Source organism: Oryzias latipes, chromosome 11 (genome assembly GCF_053564925.1).
Source record: "Oryzias latipes strain Hd-rR chromosome 11, Olatipes_Hd-rR_3.1".
NCBI classification, from domain to species: Eukaryota; Metazoa; Chordata; class Actinopteri; order Beloniformes; family Adrianichthyidae; genus Oryzias; species Oryzias latipes.
Window position 1 is genome coordinate 26,703,148 of NC_136247.1, and position 22,051 is coordinate 26,725,198.

At 39.6% G+C, this 22,051-nt stretch overlaps 1 protein-coding gene and 1 long non-coding RNA gene across 5 annotated transcripts in view; one reads left to right on the forward strand and one right to left on the reverse strand.

Annotated features, from left to right (window-relative positions):
* LOC105355020 (uncharacterized) overlaps window positions 1-22,051 on the reverse strand; it is a 109,043-nt gene that overhangs the window by 6,859 nt on the left and 80,133 nt on the right. The window contains exons 1-10 of one of the 2 annotated variants that reach the window (XM_020706962.3): window positions 13,399-13,513; window positions 12,592-12,831; window positions 12,116-12,346; window positions 9,312-9,428; window positions 8,892-8,993; window positions 7,929-7,994; window positions 7,246-7,305; window positions 4,801-4,851; window positions 4,655-4,705; window positions 3,827-4,443 (exon numbers count right to left, since the gene is read on the reverse strand). In XM_020706962.3, coding sequence (XP_020562621.1) covers window positions 4,364-4,443; window positions 4,655-4,705; window positions 4,801-4,851; window positions 7,246-7,305; window positions 7,929-7,994; window positions 8,892-8,993; window positions 9,312-9,428; window positions 12,116-12,346; window positions 12,592-12,831; window positions 13,399-13,459 — 1,059 coding nt within the window. In that variant the 5' untranslated portion in view covers window positions 13,460-13,513 and the 3' untranslated portion in view covers window positions 3,827-4,363. Of the gene's footprint in view, window positions 1-3,826; window positions 4,444-4,654; window positions 4,706-4,800; window positions 4,852-7,245; window positions 7,306-7,928; window positions 7,995-8,891; window positions 8,994-9,311; window positions 9,429-12,115; window positions 12,347-12,591; window positions 12,832-13,398; window positions 13,514-22,051 lie in introns of those variants that run through there. The other variant, XM_078955091.1, reaches the window with a different exon arrangement.
* On the forward strand, window positions 1,480-20,586 carry LOC144995403 (uncharacterized). Of its 3 annotated transcripts, none has more exons than XR_013658944.1 (4): window positions 1,480-1,881; window positions 2,186-2,344; window positions 13,405-13,808; window positions 14,352-20,586. It is a non-coding gene; the product is annotated as an uncharacterized LOC144995403 (long non-coding RNA). The 3 variants fall into 3 exon arrangements; XR_013658945.1 differs by having other exon boundaries at window positions 1,500-1,881; window positions 13,405-13,535; window positions 13,738-20,586; XR_013658943.1 differs by having other exon boundaries at window positions 1,501-1,881; window positions 13,405-13,535; window positions 13,705-20,586.

The window sequence follows — 22,051 nt, forward strand, 5'->3', positions numbered from 1 at the left end:
TGTAGACTTATATTTATATTTTTATTGTTTTTCCAATTTATTAAAATTGTTTTTTAGCAATACATAGAGTTCTGAAAATGATAGATAATAATCCTCCTTCTATATCGATGGCACTCATGTCACCAAGCACACAAAGTGACGGTGAAGCCGTGATTGAAACCTTGAGCCAGACTGATAGATCTGCACACACCTGTTGCCAGAGAGCCTGGACAGACGTGCAGGACCACAGTGCATGCATGAGCCTCCTTTGACGCTGGTGCAAAACCCAAGGCAGCAGATAAAACCTAAAGCTAGGACTTGCTCGACTACAAGAGGTAGTCGAGCAATTCCTAGCTTTCGCTTATGTGCTGAAAGGCAAGTGAACCACAGAAACCTAAAAGTGACAGACACCAGTCCTCTCAAAAGCAAGAAGCAGAACCATGACGTCTTTAAATGTGGTTTATTAAACATTAGATCCATTTCCTCAAAGTCCCTCTTAGTCAACAAGTTAATTATAGAGAACCAACTTAGTCTACTAGCCTTAGCAGAAATATTAAATATTTGAAAACTATTCAGCACAAAAGTTTCTACTTTTGAACCTTGTGGTTAAGACACTGAAATTTCTCAGCAACAATCTGCAAATGTCCCACACAGTAATCAGTTTCAATTTTTAGGATAATAATCCTGTATGTAGTTTTTTTTTATATAGACAAGTGGTTCATAGACGTAGATCCTTCATGGAATCTTAGTTTATTAGCAGCACAAAAAATGTTTAAAACTACGTTTGGTTGAGATAAAAAAACGAAAAAATAATTTTTGCGGGAAGGGCTTAGTGGTAAAGTTGCTCATGTTTTTTTCATTTTCAGTTTACAATCTAGCAAATAGGGGTTAGACTTACAAAGAGGCCAATGACCTGAAAAGGTCAATTTATGTTACTTTAGATTTTAAAAAAAGGTCCTTCTCATCATGAATATTACCCTCAGGAAGTGAATCATCTGCTATGAGTCAACCTCCTTGTTTTTTTTTAAATACAATAATTTCCACAGAACGGTGTTAACTGATTGAACCAAAGATTCGTTTATGTTTTCCAGCTTTGAACATAATCTCACTATATGCAACACAAACTTGTCAGAATAAAAAAACCTTCTGTTGGTGACAACTTTACATTGTGTCATCTTTTAAAGTAAAATGAATATGGCAGGGGCAGTTGGGATAGGATGAAAAGAACAAATATATTTAAAGTATTATTTCTATTTATTTAGTAATTAAAAGCCTTAATTGAAGTTTCTGTCAGCTGTCCAAATTCCCACTTTAATCCCTAACTACTAAAAAACAATTTAGTGCAGAACTAACCCTAGTTAGCTATCTAAGTATCTGTAGCCCTAGTCTACTTAAACCCAGGTTAAAATGGCCTTGAAAAGAATATTTCAAAAATATATGTTTATAATAATAGTAAGAAGATAACAGAAAAAATAAATGATGAATAGAACATTGTTGGCAATTATTCAAAGTATTATTTCATATTATTGTTGTTTTTGTTTGGAAGGAAAATGTTGAAGAAAGAGAAAAAAAGACTGCCAAATACAGTTTTGTTTGGTTTTGATACTCTTTTTCTTTTTTTAACTTTTATTTTGAAAGGTACGTAGTCTCTGACGTGATCCATGTGACCCGAAACAGCCAATCGGGTTGTTGCAGATATGAGAGCTTTCATGTTCGTTAGCGGAGCATCCATTTAGCTTCCCAAACAAGGAGAAGTTTCTCAAACAAGGAGAAGCTAAAACAAGGGATAACAAAATTATCAATTATTTGGTTTTTGTTCACTTCTACATTGTGGAGAAGTTTGTTTTTGATTTTCCACCTGTCTTGGCTGAAAAAAAAAAGACCTTTGCCAAACGGGACTTGGTGAGTCAGTGACTGAGTGTTAAAAATGTATACATGAATTGTATTAATTTGATTATATTTAACAATCTTTTACTTGTCAATTTCTTTAAATGGCAGAATAAGGCAGTGAATTTATGTTTTAATTGTCAAGATTTTGGAAGTTTTGGCGCATTAAATGTAGGCTTCTGCTGGACATTGATCCGCCATTACTTGCTGCGTAACTTGAAATAGTTCTTTTATAACAAAAAACGATCCTATTAATATTTATTCGCCTGATTGGTATGTTATTTTGTTTATTGGAGTGTATTTTATGTTGGTATGATAGGCCATTAAGTTTGGACTGAATAAAGCGGATTCCTGTTCGAGACGCATGCCCGGGATGAAACAAGATGGCGGCCCAACCCTGAACCATAAAGTATCCCCGCAAAGGACCACGCGCCCTCAGCTGGACATTCAACAACCTCTTCTCTACTTGGAACAACTGGTAGGACCTTTCCTCATTCCCATGTTTAACACAGAGTAGGCCTGGACAAAATATAAGTTTTATTTTTTATTCAGTCTTTTGCTGTATCACCTTGAGTTATACATTTTTTTATTGTTTTTATTTTAATTCATGGTAATAATTTAAAGTATCGTAGTGAATTATATTGTTGGACAAAGCAATAATCAGGAAAAGAAAAATTAAAGTGTAGAAAACTATATTTAACACTGAATGTGTAACAGAACTAAACTTGAAACTTGAACCAACAGAACTAGACCTTAAACTACTAGAACCTAAACTAGAAAAAAATAGAAATACAAGCTAGTATTTAATACTAAATTAAAGGTTGAAAAAAACTGAATAAAACCTAGGTTGAACTGAAGGAAAATCATTTTAATCTAAATAATGAAACCAAACTGGGATTACTTTATGTTACTTGTATGTGCTAGTCTGTTAGGTGTAATTTTTGTGTCGATTGAAACAATGAGCTGGCTATTTTCAACTATACTGTGGTCTGTGGTCTTTTCAGGTTTTCCAAATTACTTGTTGTTGTAATACTGTCATAGTTAAACCTACTGGTCCATGATTTTCACTATAGGTATCCCTCAGAAGTGTTGCACTAACCCTAACCCTGTCCATAGTGCCCTGGATTTAAAAAGCAATTTGGACACCATGCTTACTATTTTTTTTTATTAATGACAGATATGATGGCACCACTTTCACAAATCAATACGAGCTTTTTATGACGAGTATTTATGAATCCACTGTGGTAAGATGATGAAAAGGTTAATGGTTTATTAAATATATACACTTAAACACATTTCCCCCCCAAAATTGTTCAAACGCAATGCATTGTTTTCTATATTTCCCAATCTACTGAGAATTAATAAACACTGGTTTATTGCAGAGACTTCTAGGGCACTTGCTTTTGGGATGGTAGATTCGAACGGCCCTACAAAATACAAAATGTAGGGCCGTTCGAATCAAAACATGCTTTATTAAAAATAAATGTAAAAGATCAAGCCCAGCTTTGCTTTTATTACAGTTTTCCCTTGATCCCCTGTTTCATATGACAGCACATCGTTCTAAAAGTATTAATATCCCATTGTTAACAGATGCTTAGAGGTCACAATTGGTGTAAAATTAATTTTATTTGTAAGAAAATTGGAAAATGTGATTAAATTGCTTTTATTAGGTGAAATTAGGTACTTTGCAAAGCATGGAAGTGGTAAATGTTGCCCGGAGACAGATTACTTCTAAACAGATAAAAAGGTGATTTTTGAACTTCTTAGAAGGAAAACATGTGTCTTGTTTTTCTAACCTTAAATGTTTAGACAAGATGACAATAAATAACAGTGTTAGAAAAAAGGTGAAAAACATGGCTGTCCGAAGAACAGCCTGGCAAGTAATATTTGGTTGTCCTCCCCAAATTTTTGTTATCCTTCGATACCAATATTCAACAGCAACAAAACCTACTCAGATGTCAGTACTTACATCTTTATTTCTTCTGTACATCTAATATAAATTGCCTCTTATGATGTACATTTAAAAAACTCTTTAAATATTAAAAACAAACTTTTTACTAAATATTGAAGCATCTGGTTACACAAAGTATTGCCAAAAACTTGAAACTAATATCTTTATACCTAGTATCTTTACACAGATTTTAATGAATTGACTACCGGTCGCGACATGTACTGTTGTTCAACACCATTTGAATAATCTTTATTGAAAGTGCACATGTAGAAACAGAAAGGATTCGCTAGCATGCACGCTTCATTTTTCAGTGGAAAGAATTTGCTGCATACGTCTCAATTCAGAGGTTGCCAAAAACTAACCCTTGAAACTTGAAAAATACTCGTAAAAAACCAAAATGTTGAATAAAAGACCAGGTTGTCACACGAACAACCATCAGGTTCATTTTTGGTTGTCCTCCGTGAAATCTGGTTGTCTCGGACAACAGTATAACCGATTATTTCGAACGCTGTAAACACATGGTTTTCATCACATTATTTAAATTATTTACAGCTGCTCATCAGGGTTTGTGGGGGCTTTGGGTTTCTCCAAGAGAATGTAAGTACTGTTGCCTGGAAGAGATGAACCTGTGGATGAAGAGAAGCTCGTTAAATGAAGTTGTTGTGTTTGATATAGTGAATATTGGTTTTACATTCTACTACGGAAAAATGTAAATCGGAATATTTGAAATATTACAAATATTATGTATTACATTACATATAAAATATTATAGTGAATGTCTTGAAAACAACAGCCAGTTCAGAATGCTCTCAGATAAAAATCTGATAAATTAAATACCCCCATCATTTCCAGAACAGGAACTGGGACCAATCAAACTATATGGAGAATCTGAAAGAGAAGAAAAAATGTCGAAAGTTGAAAAATGTTTTTATATAAAAGATCAAATATTAAACAAAACAAGAATAATAAAAGACAAGAACAACCTTGATTATTTTCAAAACGAGGACTTAGACCAATCAAGGAATACACAGAATCTGAGAAACAAAGACAATTGAAGTTAAACATTTAGAGTCTTTCGAGACGAGGAGGAATCTGAAGGGATCTGCTGTTTATCTAAACCAGTGTTTTTCAACCTGTTTGTTTGTTGTGGTTTCAAGACGTTTCACAAGGACGACTCATTGTGCGCTGTCCCTTTAAGCCAATGCATCATGGGAGATGTAGTGTGAAATTGCCGAAAAAGGGCAGAAAGACTCTCGTCTCTGAGCTTCATTGTTTTGTTCACTTGTTCCACGGTCTGACACCGGACTCTGTGGAAAGCTACACCGCTATAGACGAGCTTTAGCTGGTATTTTTGTTAGAACTGAGCGACTTTATCAGCAGAATTAAGAACAAGGAAGAGAAGACTTTAAGCACTTCTGATTGGTCAGGCTGATGACATGTGATTAAGCCTTCAAGAATGATTGGCAGAGACAATTAAAGGGGGGGGGGGACTTTTCCTTACACAGTTATAGCTGCAGCTAAATCACGGTATACCGTCATTCTTATCAAAATGTCTTTAATAGAATTAAATAAACACAAAGAAAAAGTAATTTTAAAATATTTTATATTCTTAACTACTCAGTGTTTTATCAGTGCCTGTTTAAATGAACAAAGAGCTGATTTCCTGGAGATGGAAAATGTTTTTAGATCAGTGAATGAGGGAAATTTCCCACGGCACACTTGACCATCTCCCACGGCACACTAGTGTGCCGCGGCACACTGGTTGAAAAACACTGATCTAAATGACCATCTGTCCAGAAGGAGTGCGGAAATCGCCAAACCTGCCAGGCTTCTCAAGAAGCATAAACAGATTGATATCACTTAAAGGCTAAAGGTTAAAGGCTGCAGGATTTACGTCAAACCACTCGGTCCACCGGACTGGTCCACGGTTCTGGTTGTGAACACTATGAAATATTTTGAAAAGTGTTTGATCACGGACGTCTGAACCAAAATGCAGTAATGAATCAAAGAGCCAAATATTTTCAAGAAATATGATGTCTGGATTCATCACTTTCTCCAAAAGTCTGAGTGACCCTGATTTTCAGCAAAGTTCTGACCTGCAGAAAACTTGACCTCAACTTTCAGTGCCGCTGATGTCAGCTGCAGGAGGATATGGACCTTTATCTAATGTCTGCAGACATAACAACGAACAGAACTATAAGTAAGGGTTAATGGCCAACAAAGTGTGCGATACTACTTTTTAACGCACGCCGTGGAAGCCTTCGCGTCAGACGGTTGCTTCCACGAAGTGTGTTTAAAAAGTAATAACGCACACTTCGAAGGCCATTAACCCGCTTATACCATGGTCACTTACAAAAGCAATACATATTAACCATTTTTTAGTCCTTAATTCTTGTTTTTTTTCCAATTTGGATCGCTTTTGTCACAAAAAGCGGACTGTGTTAGTAACATGCCCAGCACCACCGCTGCAGTCAAGACTCGGCGATATATATATGCTAATCGTCACGGTGGGTTGAATAAAGCATCAGTTCAGAGAGAGCTTGTTTTTGTCCAAATGATGAAGCAAAAGGTTGATTTAAGGAAGCCAGGGCAGTGATACAAAACATTTAAGCTAGGTGACCGGAACTTCTTTCTTCACCGTGCGGTTATCAGGTTTTAATGCACACCCAGCAGCCAATCAGAATCAAGTATTCAACAGGACCATGGTACAAACTCTGTTTAAACACAGAAGAACAGCTGTTAATCAGCAGAAGACGGAACACCAACCTTGGCCATTTGACAGATTATTGAATCCATTTTTAATTATCTGCAATACCTTATTATAAAAAAATGCTTATTAAATTATAGAAAATGGTTAATTTGATTTCTAATGATATTAATTCACTTTCCCAATGTAACATAATTTTGCACGTATTTTAACTTTTGATACTTGATCAATTTTTGCTATGAATATTTTTGAAACATTGTTATGTCAACTTTACTGATAGTATTATTTCTTTATTCATATACATACACGACTCTTATAAGTAACATAATCTGCATATATTTTGGATAACTGATCTTCATTTGCCATGTTGATTTTCTAAAATAGTTATTTTTTTCCATAATAATTTAAGTAATTCATCTTTGTCATGTGTTTTATTGATACTTCAGGATTCCTAATTCTTTGATAAAAGCTATGAACTGGATAATGATAAATAATTAAATAAAATGGTTACGTTAAGTTCGCTTCCTTCCACTCCCTTTTAAGCAGCCTTTATTAATATGTCTAATTATCCTAAGTTGGATTCATCAATGCATGAATGTATAACTGATGATTGTATTGTTTTTGTGTATTATTCTTATTTGATTGCTTGAAATAAACCATTTCAAATAAAAACAAAAATAAGAAAAAAATCTATAATAATAATCCAAAAGAATCCACATACCTTGATTACTTCCAGAAATAGGACTGGGACGACTGGGACCAATTACGGAATATGGAGGATCTGTTTAACAGAGTATGCAGTTAAAACCATCCCATAGTCAGTGCATTCACACTCAGTGAGGTGCTGATTTAAAAAAAAAAAAAAAAGGAATTTTATTCCAACTTGTTCATTTGACTGCCAATCACTGCTGACTTACCAGGTTTTCATGGAATCTTTTTGGAGTACTAGTGATAAGGGGTGTAATGATAACCGCATCACCACACTGTTTTTGTTGTTGAAAATCTTTTCTTTTATTTTTTTAAAGTTCTGCTTATAGTGCGTGATTGGAAGTATAATAAACTATAATAAACACACACATTGATCTTTGCTGATAATTTACTTTTTCTGGTAGCCCTGTGTTTAGACTTTAAGGGTTTCTTGGGGAAACATTCATTACTGTTCTCATTCACTCCCTGCCCGTGCTTCTCACTCCCTCTACACACACACACACACACATGCGCGGTTTCAGAAAAACATCCTTATTCTACAACAGAAGTTTCTGTCTCGCGAGGAAATACGACAAATTTACTGCGTTCTAATTATTCATTTCCATTGTATTCATTTCCATTACAACACTGAATGTAAAGAATGTTTGTAACTCAATTTTCCAATAGTCATTCTTTAAAAAAAGTCATTTTTCTCACCAGTGTCAGGCTGGAGTCCTGATGTGTGTGATATTTCATCATAGACGTGACATTCTGAACCTGCTTCTGTAAATATATATTAACGTCACAACATCAAAAACATGTTTTCTGTTCAATTACCAAGAAAAAGGTATGCTGTGACCTCCTACACCAAAACAGTACCACAAAAACAGGCTTCCCGCTAGGTCTTGAATGCTGCTAGCTTTTCATTTAAGAATTTGGAAAAAATACCTTAAAGTCTAGAATTTGAATATTCTTCTTTCTCTTTCGGCTTTTCCGATCAGGGGTCGCCACAGCGAATCACTTTTCCACCTCACTCTATCATGAACATCTTCTAACCTAACATTAGCCAACTTCATGTCCTCTGTTAAGACATCCATATATCTCCTCTTTGGCCGTCCTCTTGCCCTCCTGCCAGGCAGCTCCATCTCCAACATCCTTCTACCAATATATCCACTATCCCTCCTCTGAACATGTCCAAACCATCTCAGTCTGGCTTCTCTGACTTTGTCGCTAACACAGGCAACATGAGCCGTCCCTCAGACCGGTGTTAATTATCCAAAGTTTTTGATCCTGGCAGCTATTAGTTTTTCTTGTTTTATTAAGCAGGTCAATTTTATTTGTTATTTAAAACCAATAAATGCATTTTGCAAGTAATTTTTACTGCCTTTTATTGTACAGAAAAAATACCGAAAATGGATAAATTGACTAAAAACGTTATTAATCTCCCAAGGGAGAAATTCAGGTGTCTGGCAGCAAAACACACACAATAAATAACAATAAATTAATAGTTCATAAAATAGCAGTTCATATGAGGCAGATTTGTTTAACAGCTGTACCGAACTGAAACGTATCATACCGAGCCCTATGAAACTCTAAATTGAACCGAATTAAGAATTTAGCGTATTGTTACACCCGTATGAGTTATATTGTTAAAAGTCAATGAAGTTTGAATGTATATACCTTGTTTTTTACATTTTTGTCTCCAGGTAAAGCAGGCAGTGGTGATGATGACGAGGAAGATCAGTGTACCCACTAAAATTAGCCAATGGAGTAATGGGACTTCTGTAAAAAACGAAAAACAACACAATGCACCAGAAAGAAAGCATTTAGGTTCATTGGAAGTTGCAGTTCACCAATTTTGCATTGCTTTATTTCTAGATGTTTTTTTTTTTTTATAATCTTAGCCTAAAAATAGTTACACCGACTGGTTCCACACAGGAATTTGGAAATGGGAAAAGAAAATTGTACAATATAAGATATAACTAGATTCACCTTTTGCTTTGGTTGAAAGAAACACTGTTATTTGGGGCTTAACAGTTATGGCTTTAAAGGAAAATGTTGCTGCTGTTTTGTATGTGCTGGTTAGAGTTGGTTTTGTACCGTTTGGGATTGGCGTTGTGCTGATTGTAGTTGCCGTTGTTTTGCTGGTCGGCCTTTTTGCTCCGATTGAAGTTGTTGTACTGTTTGTGGTTGTTGTTGTGAAGGGTTTCTTTGTTGCTGATGCATTGCATGCAACGGAGAAAGCACAGCTTGAGTTAACAAAGCTCAATCCTCCACATCAGTGCAATCACATTAAACATGAAACCTCTGAGGAGAAGCAACATGTATTAGTCATGCAGCAGCAAAGACCCACATTTAGAGCCACAGTAAAATGCTAAGGTTGTCAATTTCATCTATAGGATTACTATGTTAGCCACAACAGAGCAGAGAAACAAGCATCACTGCCTTTTTGAAAAATATGTTGATTCCAAATATGATCAGTATGTGAGGAACAAGCTTAGTGTTTTCCTTTAAATCTCTTGGTGTGGGGGCTTTTCCAAGAACAAGTAGAGCAGGGGTGGGCAATTATTTTAGCTTGTGGCGGGGGCCACATTGGGTTCTAAAATTCGATAGAAGGGCCGGACCACGAGCAGATGCATGGAGTGAGAATGATATAACATGGAATGTAGATGAAACATTTAGATTGAAAATTATATTCTAACACAGAATATTGTAGAGCTTTTAGTTTAAAACTTTAGTTCCCATTTTAGATTTTTTTTTATTGTGAAGCCCTTTGGTACCTTCAAGGAGTTGTAAATTGCTTTATGAATAAAGTTTCATTGATTTATGATCCTTTTAATTAAAAAAAACATTATTTATGAAATAAAACAATGACCAAGCAACACTGATTTTCAAAGGCAAAAATTCAGGAAAAATATACGTTAAAAAAAAACACACACACAAAAATACAATAAATACTGGATCCTCTCCCGTCATAATCCTAATAAAGACTTTGAGGCCTGCAGCTCATCAAGTCTCAGTTTGGGCTGCTTTCTGCAGTCTGTTTCTCACCCAGTAATAATGAAAAAGGCTAACTTCTATGTCTTCTGCTGCAGCTAAGCATATATCTGCGTTACTTTTTCACCAGTACTGAGTTCATTCGTTTATTGCAGGAGGTTAAAAATAACCGTGATCGCTGAAATCCATGGAGGAAGATCACAGAAGTTTATGACAGTAAAACTCCTCACTGCCCACTTTCTGCTGTTTTCTCAGACAGACATGAACATTTTCACCATTTTCTCTTGTTTAAATTCTCAAACCTTCATAGAAATTAAGTCCAGGATCTTAGAATGAAAACAAAGATCTGATCACAGATTTCTGATCTGAAGAGCTCCGCGTTTCTGTACAGGAGACACGGCACGGACTGAGGACAGGTCTCCAGCCAATCAGGACACAGAACAGTGTGCGCTGTTTAAAAAAAGAAGCATGATCGCACTGAAAGAATGAGCTAAACCGGGAAAGACGAACTGGGACGTAGAAAGGGAAGATTGTCTTCTGTTCTATTTGACAGGGATTTTAGAGCTCAAACTGCAGAAGGGTGGAATAAAATGTTGATCGTGTGGCCAGATTAAAAAAATAGTTAAACATGGGTCTCTGATATTATTCAGTGGGCCGGACCAAACATGGAGGCGGGTCGGATCCAGCCCGCGGGCCGTATTTTGCCCACCCCTGAAGAAGAGGCGAAAAACTGCTAATGCTGCTCGTTGAGAGTAAGAAATATTTTTCACCAGAGGCTCCAATAGTCTTTAATAACACAATAGAAATCTTACACAGATCATCAGGAACCATTTTGAAAGAGCCATTCAAAGTTTCCTCCTGAACGTTTCTCTTCTGAGTGGGATGCCGGCACTCGGCAGACCTCTGATCTGAAGGTTACAGGTAAAGTTCCCATCTTGATGCCCACATGTCAAAGTGTCCCCCCCCCTTCTCCTAGTGGACTAGTTAGTGTGTGTGTTTGCATGGGTGAATGGAATTTGTGATTTTGAAGCCCTTCATGCCTCACCATGTCAGCATCTCCAAACAGTAGATTGCCCAGTTTACAGGTTGGGACAGTTTGTTAAAGCAAAAGCAGAAATGTATCAGGGATGGAATAAACAGAACACCTTAGTTTAGATATCTTGAAACGTGTTTCAGTATTAGGGTGTAAAGAGGAAAAGGAAAGCTAGAGCAATGACGCATCTGTGCTAAAGAGATCGTTCCCTGATTAGTTAAAAGCTAATCGGAAACCACCAACTTTCTTGTTAATGACACGTTCAAAAATAAAACGAGGAGGAGAAAGAGGAACGTTACTCTTTAATAAATACTTCATCATGATGGAATGGAGAATGTATTTTCTAATATTGACCTCCACGTTGACACCAATCATGAAGCTACTAACTGGATCATGATAACTGGTTCGCAGTGCTAAACCTGTCCCATCCGAAACTACAAAGCCATGCGGTGTGCTGCACAGCTGGGTCATTTGTTCTAAAAACGACGAAAAGAATAAAAGGATTTTATGAGCAACAGGATCAGTTTCTTCATCATAGTTTACACAGGTGCACCATCAGTTCTATCCTATAGTCCCAGTTCTTCACCTGACCCGCCTCTCTCGTCTGTTTTATTGAAAATTTTATGAGTTTTTCTGAAATAGCTGCTTTAAGGAAGCATCTGTGCTTTTGGTTCAGTTGTTTTACAGTTGTTGTCATGCTCAATAGTTCCAAAATTTTGCATTCATTTATTTTTTAGGTATATAAAAATAAATAAGGTAAAATCCACTTTAGTTTTTTGTCTCTGCAAACCTTTCAGTGGAACTGATAAATCATGATTTATGTCTTTTCTGTTATTAATATGGGGACAGAATCTATTATTTCTACATTTCTCACCTGATCTGCTGGTCACATTCAGAAAAACAGCTGGTTTTCCTCCACAGTAGTACAAACCAGTGTCTTCCTGTTTGACATCTTTTATAGTCAGTTTTTTTTTCTTCATCTGGAACCGCTGCTGTGGTATTTCTCCAAACTGTCTGCTCCACTTTGAATCATCTGATCCTTCATCTTCATCAGGACACTTCAGGGTTACTGTTTCTGTCTCTTTAACACTCTTTATTGTAGTTCCTGCAAATGATTAAAGATTTTCTATTGATATAAAATCATTATTGAATCATAATTTGAAGAAACAAAAACTGTTACTATAAGAAAACCAAAAAGTCATTGTTGTTGTCAAACTTGAGTAGATGTTTAAAACCCATTTATCCATTAAGATGATGTCAAAGTTTAAAATTCCAGAGCTCATCTGTTTTTTATGATTAAAAAACTTCATAAAAATAAGAATCAGAATGAATTTGTAAAATTCATGTTACCTGATGGGATCACGGTCAGTTCAACAGCTGCTTCATTGTTGCAGTAGTATCTTCCAGAATCAGAGAACTTAGCATCGATAATAAGAAGTGATCTATCTGCTTGTGAATTATATCGTGGATCATTTGTTTGTTTTTTATCATCATCATTTGTCTCTCTGTTCCATTTCACATCACCTTTTATTGTCTGTTGACAATGCAGAGTGATCTGACGTGTTTCATTCACTGCTTTATAGACAAAATCTGAAAAAGGAAAAAAATCAAAAGTCATAACTACTTAATTCACTTTAATCAAACCGACTAAAACTATGTAAAAAGATGAAATTTTACATTCAAAAGTGCCAAAGCTTTGAAGAGCGTTCATAAATAATACATCAAATTCTAAAGTCTTTCAAATTTTAAATTAGACATGCTCTTTCTCTCCTGTAAAATTCAAAGCTGGTAAAAATGTTACAAACATACAAATTTATTTTTAAATGTTACTAGAAAGGAAGTTCAAGTTTTTTTTAGACAGAACGTATGAACAGTTTCCGCGTTAGGTAACAGGAACTCGGCATTTATATTTTGATAGAACAAACTATTGTTGAGTTTTTCTGCTTCCTTTTAGTTTAATGTTCATAATTATGCTAAAACACAAAAACCTGGAAACTTTTAGCTTCAAAAAGTTTACTGGAAATGATCAAATCCAGAACATTAGATTTTTTATATGGTTTTAAATCATTATTGAACATTTTAAAACTGAACTCATCAGAGAATTCAGAATTCTTGAAGAATCACTAAACTGTAAAAACTCTTTTAAACGTTTCTCACCTGCAGCAACATGAGAAGTGAGAGCAAAGACGATCAGGCAGCAGCAGAGTGAAATGCTCATCGTGACAGAGCCTCAAAGATCTGAGCAAACAGTCACCAAAATCTCAACAGGAACTCTGCTGTTCTCACATATGCGGGTTGGTGGTTTAATGTTCTCTAGTGATTAGGGGACTTTGCTGTGCCATGAGATGAAAAACTTTAAAGGGCGGACATAAAAGTCAAGTGGAAAAAAAAATTGTGTTTTTTTTTTCCTGTTTCAATACTCACACCTTTTTCTGTGTACTGCTCTGTCTGAACACATTGAAGCTTTTGGAAAAGAGCTGTTGTTGTCCTATCAAGGCTTAGCATGGGTCCTTGGACAAGACATCATGTCCATCACCACAGTCATGGTCATGGACGAATCCCAACTGGTGAGTAGTTTGGGATCAAGAGACGAGTATGGCGTTTCGTCTCTGCCATAAAGTGAAAGGGGGTAAAGACAACCGAGCGGGCGTATTCAGGAACTGAGTGAGGAACCTTACAACTGTGCAGGCGCAATTCTAACTGAGCGACGCCACATTTTAAAACTGCAGGCCTGCAATCCTAACTGAGCCGTGATCCTGCGCGGTCAATTCTCCTTTGGGCGCTTGCCTGGATTTGCGCTCACTGTCAAGGGGGCGTTTTTGTGACATGGGGGGCGGTATTCAGGGGTGTGTTTGTCACTTGGGGGCAGTAACCGGTCTGGTTGATCTGATTGGTTGAAATTTGCATGTCTAATACGACGAGGCAGCGGGGCGGGATTTTCATTTTTCAGAGCGGGGGGGGGGCACAGGTGGCTCTTGAGCTGCGTGCCGCTCTCTGCCTTTTATCATATTCTCTATATACAGTCTTTTCACAACCATAAAGCGTATATGAAAGTTTTAAATTTTCTCCAAAATGTACAGATCGGCCCTAATGTGTTGTTGTGACTTCAGGACCTAGGAGAGAACAGCATGAGGACGGTAGGAGAGAGGAGAGGACGTGAAAGAAGATCACCCCCACAGTGCAAAGGTGCAGATATGTGCATAATGCAGAACAACTTTGTTTTGGAAACACTGGAAATGCAAAGAGACACGATTATGAGGCATAGTTTAGGAACACGGGAATCAAGCAGCTGCAGTTTGAAAGATCTACACAGATTTGGACTTCTGACCACAACAACTCTTCTGATAAATGTTCAAATGTGTCAGCAAGTATCTCAATCATTTTGTATTAACACAGTGAGTGAACCACAAATGCATTTCTAAAGAAAAAATATGTTTTTTTTTGCCTTTTAATCAGAATTGTTCTCTTCAAGCTGTGACTGCAGACATGCAGTGAGGCGTCTGCAATGAAAAGCTGTCCATCCTCCCTCCTTTTACTGGGAGGCAGTGCCGGGCAAGTCACGCCACACTTTTGGACTCTAACTAAAGCTAGGGCTGACGCGTCTGCTTTCACTGTTCTTTGGAGCCGCACGGCAACGAGACGAACTCTGACGATGACGAAATGGAAGCTGCCGTGTTTGATAGAAATGTAGCACAGCTGTTTCTAATTGATGACTGCAAAGATAAAAAATAAATCACAACCAACTCAATGGGCTGCACGGTGGCGCAGTGATTAGCGCTCTTGCCTCACAGCAAGAAGGCCCCGAGACCTCCCTTGGGGGATCCTGGCTCGTACCTGGGGTTGGGGCGGGGGGATGCCCGGAACTCCTGGGTGGTGGTGGTGGGGTGCTCGTCTGGGGCTGTGGGTGCCCTTCTCGGGTGGGGCCCTCCGTTGGGCTCTTCCGGCGCGGCGGGGGGGGGCTGCTCTCCTGGTTGGGCTGGGGCGGCGCTCTCTTTCCCCCGTGCTTCCCTGCTCTCTGGCTCTGGGGGCCTCGCGGCGGTCCTGTTGGCGGATTTGGTCGCCCGGGGGGCGGTTGTCCCCTGCCTGTTCCCGTGTGGCGTTGGGGGGATTCCGGCTGCCGCTGCGGCGGGGGTCTGGGTATGGGGGTGGCTGGGCGCTCCTCCTCCTCCTTCTTTTCACGTTCCACCATCCATTTTAGAAAAACATAAACACTCACCTGAGCACAGGTGTTAGCTCACCTTTGCACTAATAGTTTGAATGATTGAATGAATGAAAGATTTCACACTAGTTGATTTAAAGGCATAGTTATGCGTGTGTGAACACTATCTGTTTTGTGTACATGTTGACATGTGGACATTTTTGCAGCTAGCAGGTGTGTTGATAATATTTGAGTGTGTGTGTGGACAGGCCCCGCCCTTTTTGTACTACATTTGAACCTTACCGTAATGATAAACAACCAGTAAACCTGTCTGCTCTATGCTGCTTCATGGTCTTATCCCCCCCCCTCCCACTATCAACCCCCCCCCCCTCTCTAACATCCCTCTTTCTTCTTCCCTCCTTTTCCTTTTCCGTCCGGTCCAACACCAATTTTCAAACATGATTGAAATTAATAAAGTTTGGCCTCAATTACAAAAGGGGTTTATTCAGACATACCTTTGGCTGTCTGAAGATTAATAACCCCTCTTGTTAAAGTAAAATATGTCCAACACAAGAGGCCCTCAGCTCTCATCTGTCTGCCCCGCTGTTGGACAGGACAAGTTAAAAAAAAAAAAATATTGTCCATAGGTGTGAGTGTGAGAGTGAATGGATGTGTGATTGAGGATATTCTACCCTGCAACAGACTGGCGACCAGTCCAGGGCATCCCTTGCCTACGCCCAAGTGGGATAGGCTCCAGCAACCCCATGGAAAAACGGTCAAGAAGATGAATGATGAGCAACCAACTCAGTTTTGCACTCACTGCCTTTTTCAAACACACACCAGCATGCATGTTTTACTGGTATGTGTTAACATTAAATACAGAAAAAAACAACCATAACTGAAACGGCGCCATTTAATCCAGTGCTGTTGAATTGTAAGTAATGGAGTGAGTTATGGAAATTGATATGGCTTTCATTGCGTATTTGTGTGTCTGGCAGGTCAGTGCATGGTGTGGGTTTTTGACTATAACAGTTATAAATGTCGACTCTTTGTGTCAAACGTGTTCGCCACCCCTGTTTGTGTTAGAGGCTTTAATAGAAAAAAATGGGGGATGTAACGTGGATTAAAGCGTTAACCAACGACCCAAGACCAAGGTAAGAAAGTGCAGTGGGTTTTTTTGTGCTGTAGGTTTTTCTCATGTGAAAATCACTGCATTCACTACCGTTTTAATCCACTGTTACAGCCGCCGTTTCTTTTCTATTAAAGCCTGTAAGACAGAGATGTCAAACTCATTTTCACTGAGGGGCCACATCAGCATAGTGGCTGTCCTCAAAGGGCCAGATAAAGCTTTCATGAGACGCTCTGGAGTGACACAGGAACTAGAGAATAGTTTCAATATGACCGTCACTGGAGGTACTTTGAAACCTTTGCAGGAACTAGAATATTACAGACTCATTTAGGGTAAAAAGACACTAGCCTTCACAATTTGTCTCCACCCAAAATCCAAATCTGCTGCTTGTATCACAGAAATGGGAAACAGAAACTCTTCTGCAAACATGCAAGGTTTTTGTCTTCCAGGGATCCTATAAACACATTCTAGTATAAAAAGAGCAAATACTTTAATTTTTCAAACCTTAACCAAATCAAATCATGTGACCCGATGCTCTGGATGTCTCTGGATCTTTTGGGAACCCACTTTATCCCTTTTAGGAGCCAACCCAGCTACTGTTGGATTCACCCTGAACGGGTCAACAGTCCATCGCAGGACCACACACTCACATTCCCATGCACACCTAGGGGCAATTAAGAGTCACCAAATAATCTATGAAGCATGTTTTTGGACTGTGGGAGGAAGCTGGAGAAAACCCACACATGCAGGAGGAGGGGTGGTAACCACTGTTCCTCCATGCAGCCCTTACTATAATCAGCTTTAACAAAAAAAGAGTTCCGTGTTCACACCCTGCACCTTCCTTCCTTTAAATAAGCAACCCAAGCTCAGATCACAGATTAGATCATTACTTCATATTTATACATTTCAATAGAATAAAAGAAGATGCTATTTTAAAGAATGATGCAGCTTTTATTTCTGGATTCCACAACAGAGAAGGAACTAAAAACCAAAGTCATTCTGCATTCTGCTGTGGATATGTATGATGACGGACCACAACCGTTAAAGATTCAAGTGGAGCAGCAGAAGCTACAATCAAAACGTCTAAACTAAACATCACTTTATTTACAGTTGGTTCTATGCAGTTTAACACACTTGACTTTGGCTCCATGTTAGCCCCCATAATAAAATAAACAGCTATTCTTAATAAAACTGTATTTATTTCAGCAAATCTGTGGCTTTCTAGCTGCAGTAGATGAATGTTGCTGCCCTCTACTGGATGTTTGTGATATATCAGCGAAACAAACATTCTTCATCAGTTTGAAGAACAACAAAGTTTTTCAGTAGATTTCTTTCTCCACAAAATAATAAACATAACAGAGAGAATTGGATGATATAAATAAAATATTTAAGTTATAATAATACTTTATTTACAGTTACAGTTACAGTTGGTTTCATGCAGTTTAACACACTTGACTTTGGCTTTATGTTAGCCCCTTAAAAGCAAACAGTTATACTTAATCTGCATTTATTGTGACAAATCTGTGTCTTTCTAGCTGCAGTAAATGAATGTTGCTGCCCTCTACTGGATGTTTGTGGTACATCAGCAAAACAAACATTCTTCATCAGTTTAAAAAACAACAAACTGCTTTTAGGAAGTTTTTTTTTTTTCTCCCCACCAAATAATAAACGCATAAAAGAGGGCAGTGGATACTATAAATAAAGTATTTAAGTCAGATTAAGACATTATTTTTTTTGTTTACTTGGGACAAACGTGAACATCTAAAATGGAGGTTACAAATATAGAAGCTTATTGAGTCACAAAAAATGATATATTGATTTTTTAATTTTAAGCATCTGCATCAAGGTTAATGAACTAAAGGAGAAGGAATGCTTATCTTTATTTCTTCAGTAGGCAGCAGAAACACAAACAAACAAAAGCTGTCATTCATAAGAAGAGTTTATAGTTTGATACAAAGTAGATACTTCGGTTAAACTTCGTATACATGCTGGGGAAAAAAAGGAGAAATGATAATCAGTACATCTGATAAAAATTTTGAATCACTTGTTATTTAGAAATGACTGAGAATGTGTTTGGCTTTCAGGGATTCAAATTTCATCAAAATGTTCTACCATCAATAGTAGGTAAAAAAGCAATCCAATAGACTTTGATTATCTTTTATTTGAAATTTTTTCAAAATGTCTCAATTTTTTGAGTGAACAATAAACAAATCGAATTGAAAACAACCTGACAAACTCAGAATCCACAAATATGTTCAACCGAGAGCTAATATTTCTATCCATTGAAAACTACTCTCACGCTAATTCAGTCATATTTATCGTATTTGTTACCATTTCCAAGGTGTCATTCTCCACATGATGTCTCAGACGAGATGTTTTTTTTATCAGCTTCTGCAAGAACAATAACATGATATACAGTTTGTTAAGAAGAAATGAACTTGATAGAATAGAAAGTTTATTAACCCTGAAGAAAATTCAAAAGTTGTTTGAACACATTCTCTCACTTATGGTGAATTTGAATAGTTTTCTGAAGCAGAACCAACTCTGATGTCTGACAAAAACATATCAAGATCAGGTTTGTATAAGGAGAAAATCCTAATGAAGAATCATTTTTTAGGTTTTAAAAATAGTTTCATTGCATGCACTGACTTTACCTCTTCTTAGTCTCCAGGTAGGGCTGTTGGTGATGATGATGATGGTGACAAGAACAGTGATAGTTGCTCTTATCGCTAAAGGAAGAGACGTGTCTAAAAATTTATAAAATACAGACGACGCTTTCTGGCTCCTCTCTCTCTGTGTGGGGTGGGTGGTGCCGGGCCTGGGGTGTCGGCGCCTCCAGGGGTGGGGCCCCTGGGCTGGGTGGGCCTGGCCCCTTTGCTGGGGGGGGGTGGCTGTTTGACCACCGGGGGGCGGTCTACCAGCTGTCCCCAACTTACCCCCTTCCTCATATAACCTTATATTAGGGTGAGGGGGTGGGGGGTCTAGCCTGCGATGCGCCTTGGGGGGGGGGCTACTTGGCAGTGGCCCCCCTCCTATGGTTGCCGTATGGAGTGGGCCCCCCCTCTTTCGGTTTTATTTGCACCTTAGAAATGTAGGGCCCTTGGTAGGGGGGGTGCTTGGACATCACTGCCAGCAAGCAGCAGATGTCCTCCTAGCACCCTACCCGCCAATTTTAACCGCACCTTAGACATTTAGGGCCCCTTGGTGGGGAGGGTGAGGGGACATCACTGTGAGCAATCAGGAGATGTCCCCTTAGTGCCCTACTCGCCAATTTTAACTGCACCCCCCTTAGTACACACACCCCTCCCCCTTCAATATATACATTCCAACATAAACACACACACATGCACACACACACACCCTCAAACACACATACACGCACACACATTTTGCAAGGAAGGTGGGACCTGGGTCCATCTATCCCCTACCCCTCCCCTGGTGGGGGGTACGGGCCCCTTGGCGGCGGCGGCAGTGTCCCCTGGGTGCCGGCTTCCTGGGCCCGGCGGTGCTCTCTCCGCACGGTGGGGGGGTTCACATTACACCTGAGCCGAGGGTGTTCGTGTCCATGGGGGGTGGGTCCTGGTCCTCGCCCCTGAGCTCTGGGCCCCGCCAAACTTCCAACAGTGGCCGAGCCTGGTCGGGCCATATTTACAACACCCCTTGTGGGCCCCCTTTTTTCCCCGGGGTTCCCCCCCTCCTGGGCGGGAGCGGCGGGCCCCTGCCTTGCTCCTCCCTGGACCAACCGTGGGCCGGGCTGGTGGCTGCCTGGAGTGCGGAGCGGGTCTCCCTTGGGGGGTCCTGGCTCGTACCTGGGGTTGAGGCGGGGGGATGCCCGGAACTCCTGGGTGGTGGTGGGGTGCTCGTCTGGGGCTGTGGGCGTCCTTCTCCGGTGGGGCCCTGCGTCTGGCTCTCCCGGCGCGGCGGGGGAGCTGCTTTCCTGGTTGGGCTGGGGCGGCGCTCTCTTTCCCTCCGCGCCTCCCTGCTCTCTGGCTCTGGGGGCCTCGCGGCGGTCCTGCTGGCCCCGGCCTGGGTGGCGGTTTTGGTCGCCCGGGGGGCGGTTGTTCCCTGCCTGTTCCCGTGTGGCGTTGGGGGGATTCCGGCTGCCGCTGCCGCTGCGGCGGGGGTCTTGGGGTGGGGATGGCTGGGCACTCTCCCTCCTTCTTTTCACGTTCCACCATCCATTTTAGAAGAACATAAACACTCACCTGAGCACAGGTGTTAGCTCACCTTTGCATTAACAGTGTGCATGATTGAATGACTGAAATATTTCACACTAGTTGGTTTTAAGGCATAAGTATGCGTGTGAACACTATCTGTTTTGTGTGCATGTCGACATGTGGACATTTTTGCAGCTAACAGGTGTGTTGATAACATTTGATTGTGTGTGTGGACAGGCCCCGCCCTTTTTGTACTACATTTGAACCTTACCGTAATGATAAACAACCAGTAAACTTGTTGCTTTATGCTGCTTGATGGTCTTATCCCCCCTCCCCTCCCCTCCCATTATCACTCTCCTACCCCCCCCCTCTAACATCCCTCCCTTTTTCTTCCCTTCTTTCCTTTTCCGTCCGGTCCAACACCTGAAATTTTCAAACATGGTTGAAATTAATAAAGTTTGGCCTCAATTACAAAAGGGGTTTATTCAGACATACCTTTGGTTTCTCTGAAGATTAATAACCCCTCTTGTTAAAGTAAAATATGTCCAACTCAAGAGGCCCTCAGCTCTCATCTGTCTGCCCAGCTGTTGGACAGGACAAGTTAAGAAAAAAAAAAAAGACTTGGTAACCCTGGGTTAATGCACGTGCACAGCAGGTACATAAAGACATTCACAATGGATCGTCAATTTCTGGAGTCACCATGGAAACGCGTGGAGAAAAAAAGAGAAGTCAGAGATTTTGATGAAGGCGTATGAAGATCTCCTGATAGAGCTGATGCCTCCTGCACCTTCTCCCTGACTGCTGATGAAGATTCGGAGCAGAAGATCTCTTAGAATATTGTGAATCTGATGAAACTCCCACGCTGAGCGCGGCCCTTGTGATGAAGGAGAACGTCTCCAGCTTTCTCTCTGGCAGAAGACAAATCTGCTGCTGTTTGTCCAAAAGGCGTTTGACCCCAGCAGGAGCAGAAATTCTTCTCCACCAAACAGATCTTTTGCCGAATAGTCTTTTGCCACGAGAAGAGCCACGCCCACGAAGAGGAGGAGCTCTTCAAGACTCTGTTCAGCGGCTGCAAGTGGTCCAGACCCGTCCCCAACATCTCTGATGTGTTTATCGTCAAGTTTAGACTCTCCATCACGTAGCTCAGATCATGGCATGGTTGTTCAGTTGAACCTTAGTTCTCATGACACTCTTCCCAAACCTAAGAAACACGTTTTTTTTTAGTTTAATTGGGAATCCAGTTTGTTTGGTCTTGAATGTTGTAAAAGTTTTGTTAACCTGTATGTATTTTTTGTTAATTCTGGAATCTGATTTTTTATGTTATATGTCTGTATAATAATCCATCCAATCAGAGACAAGTGGGCGTGTCTAAGAGGTGCGAACGGA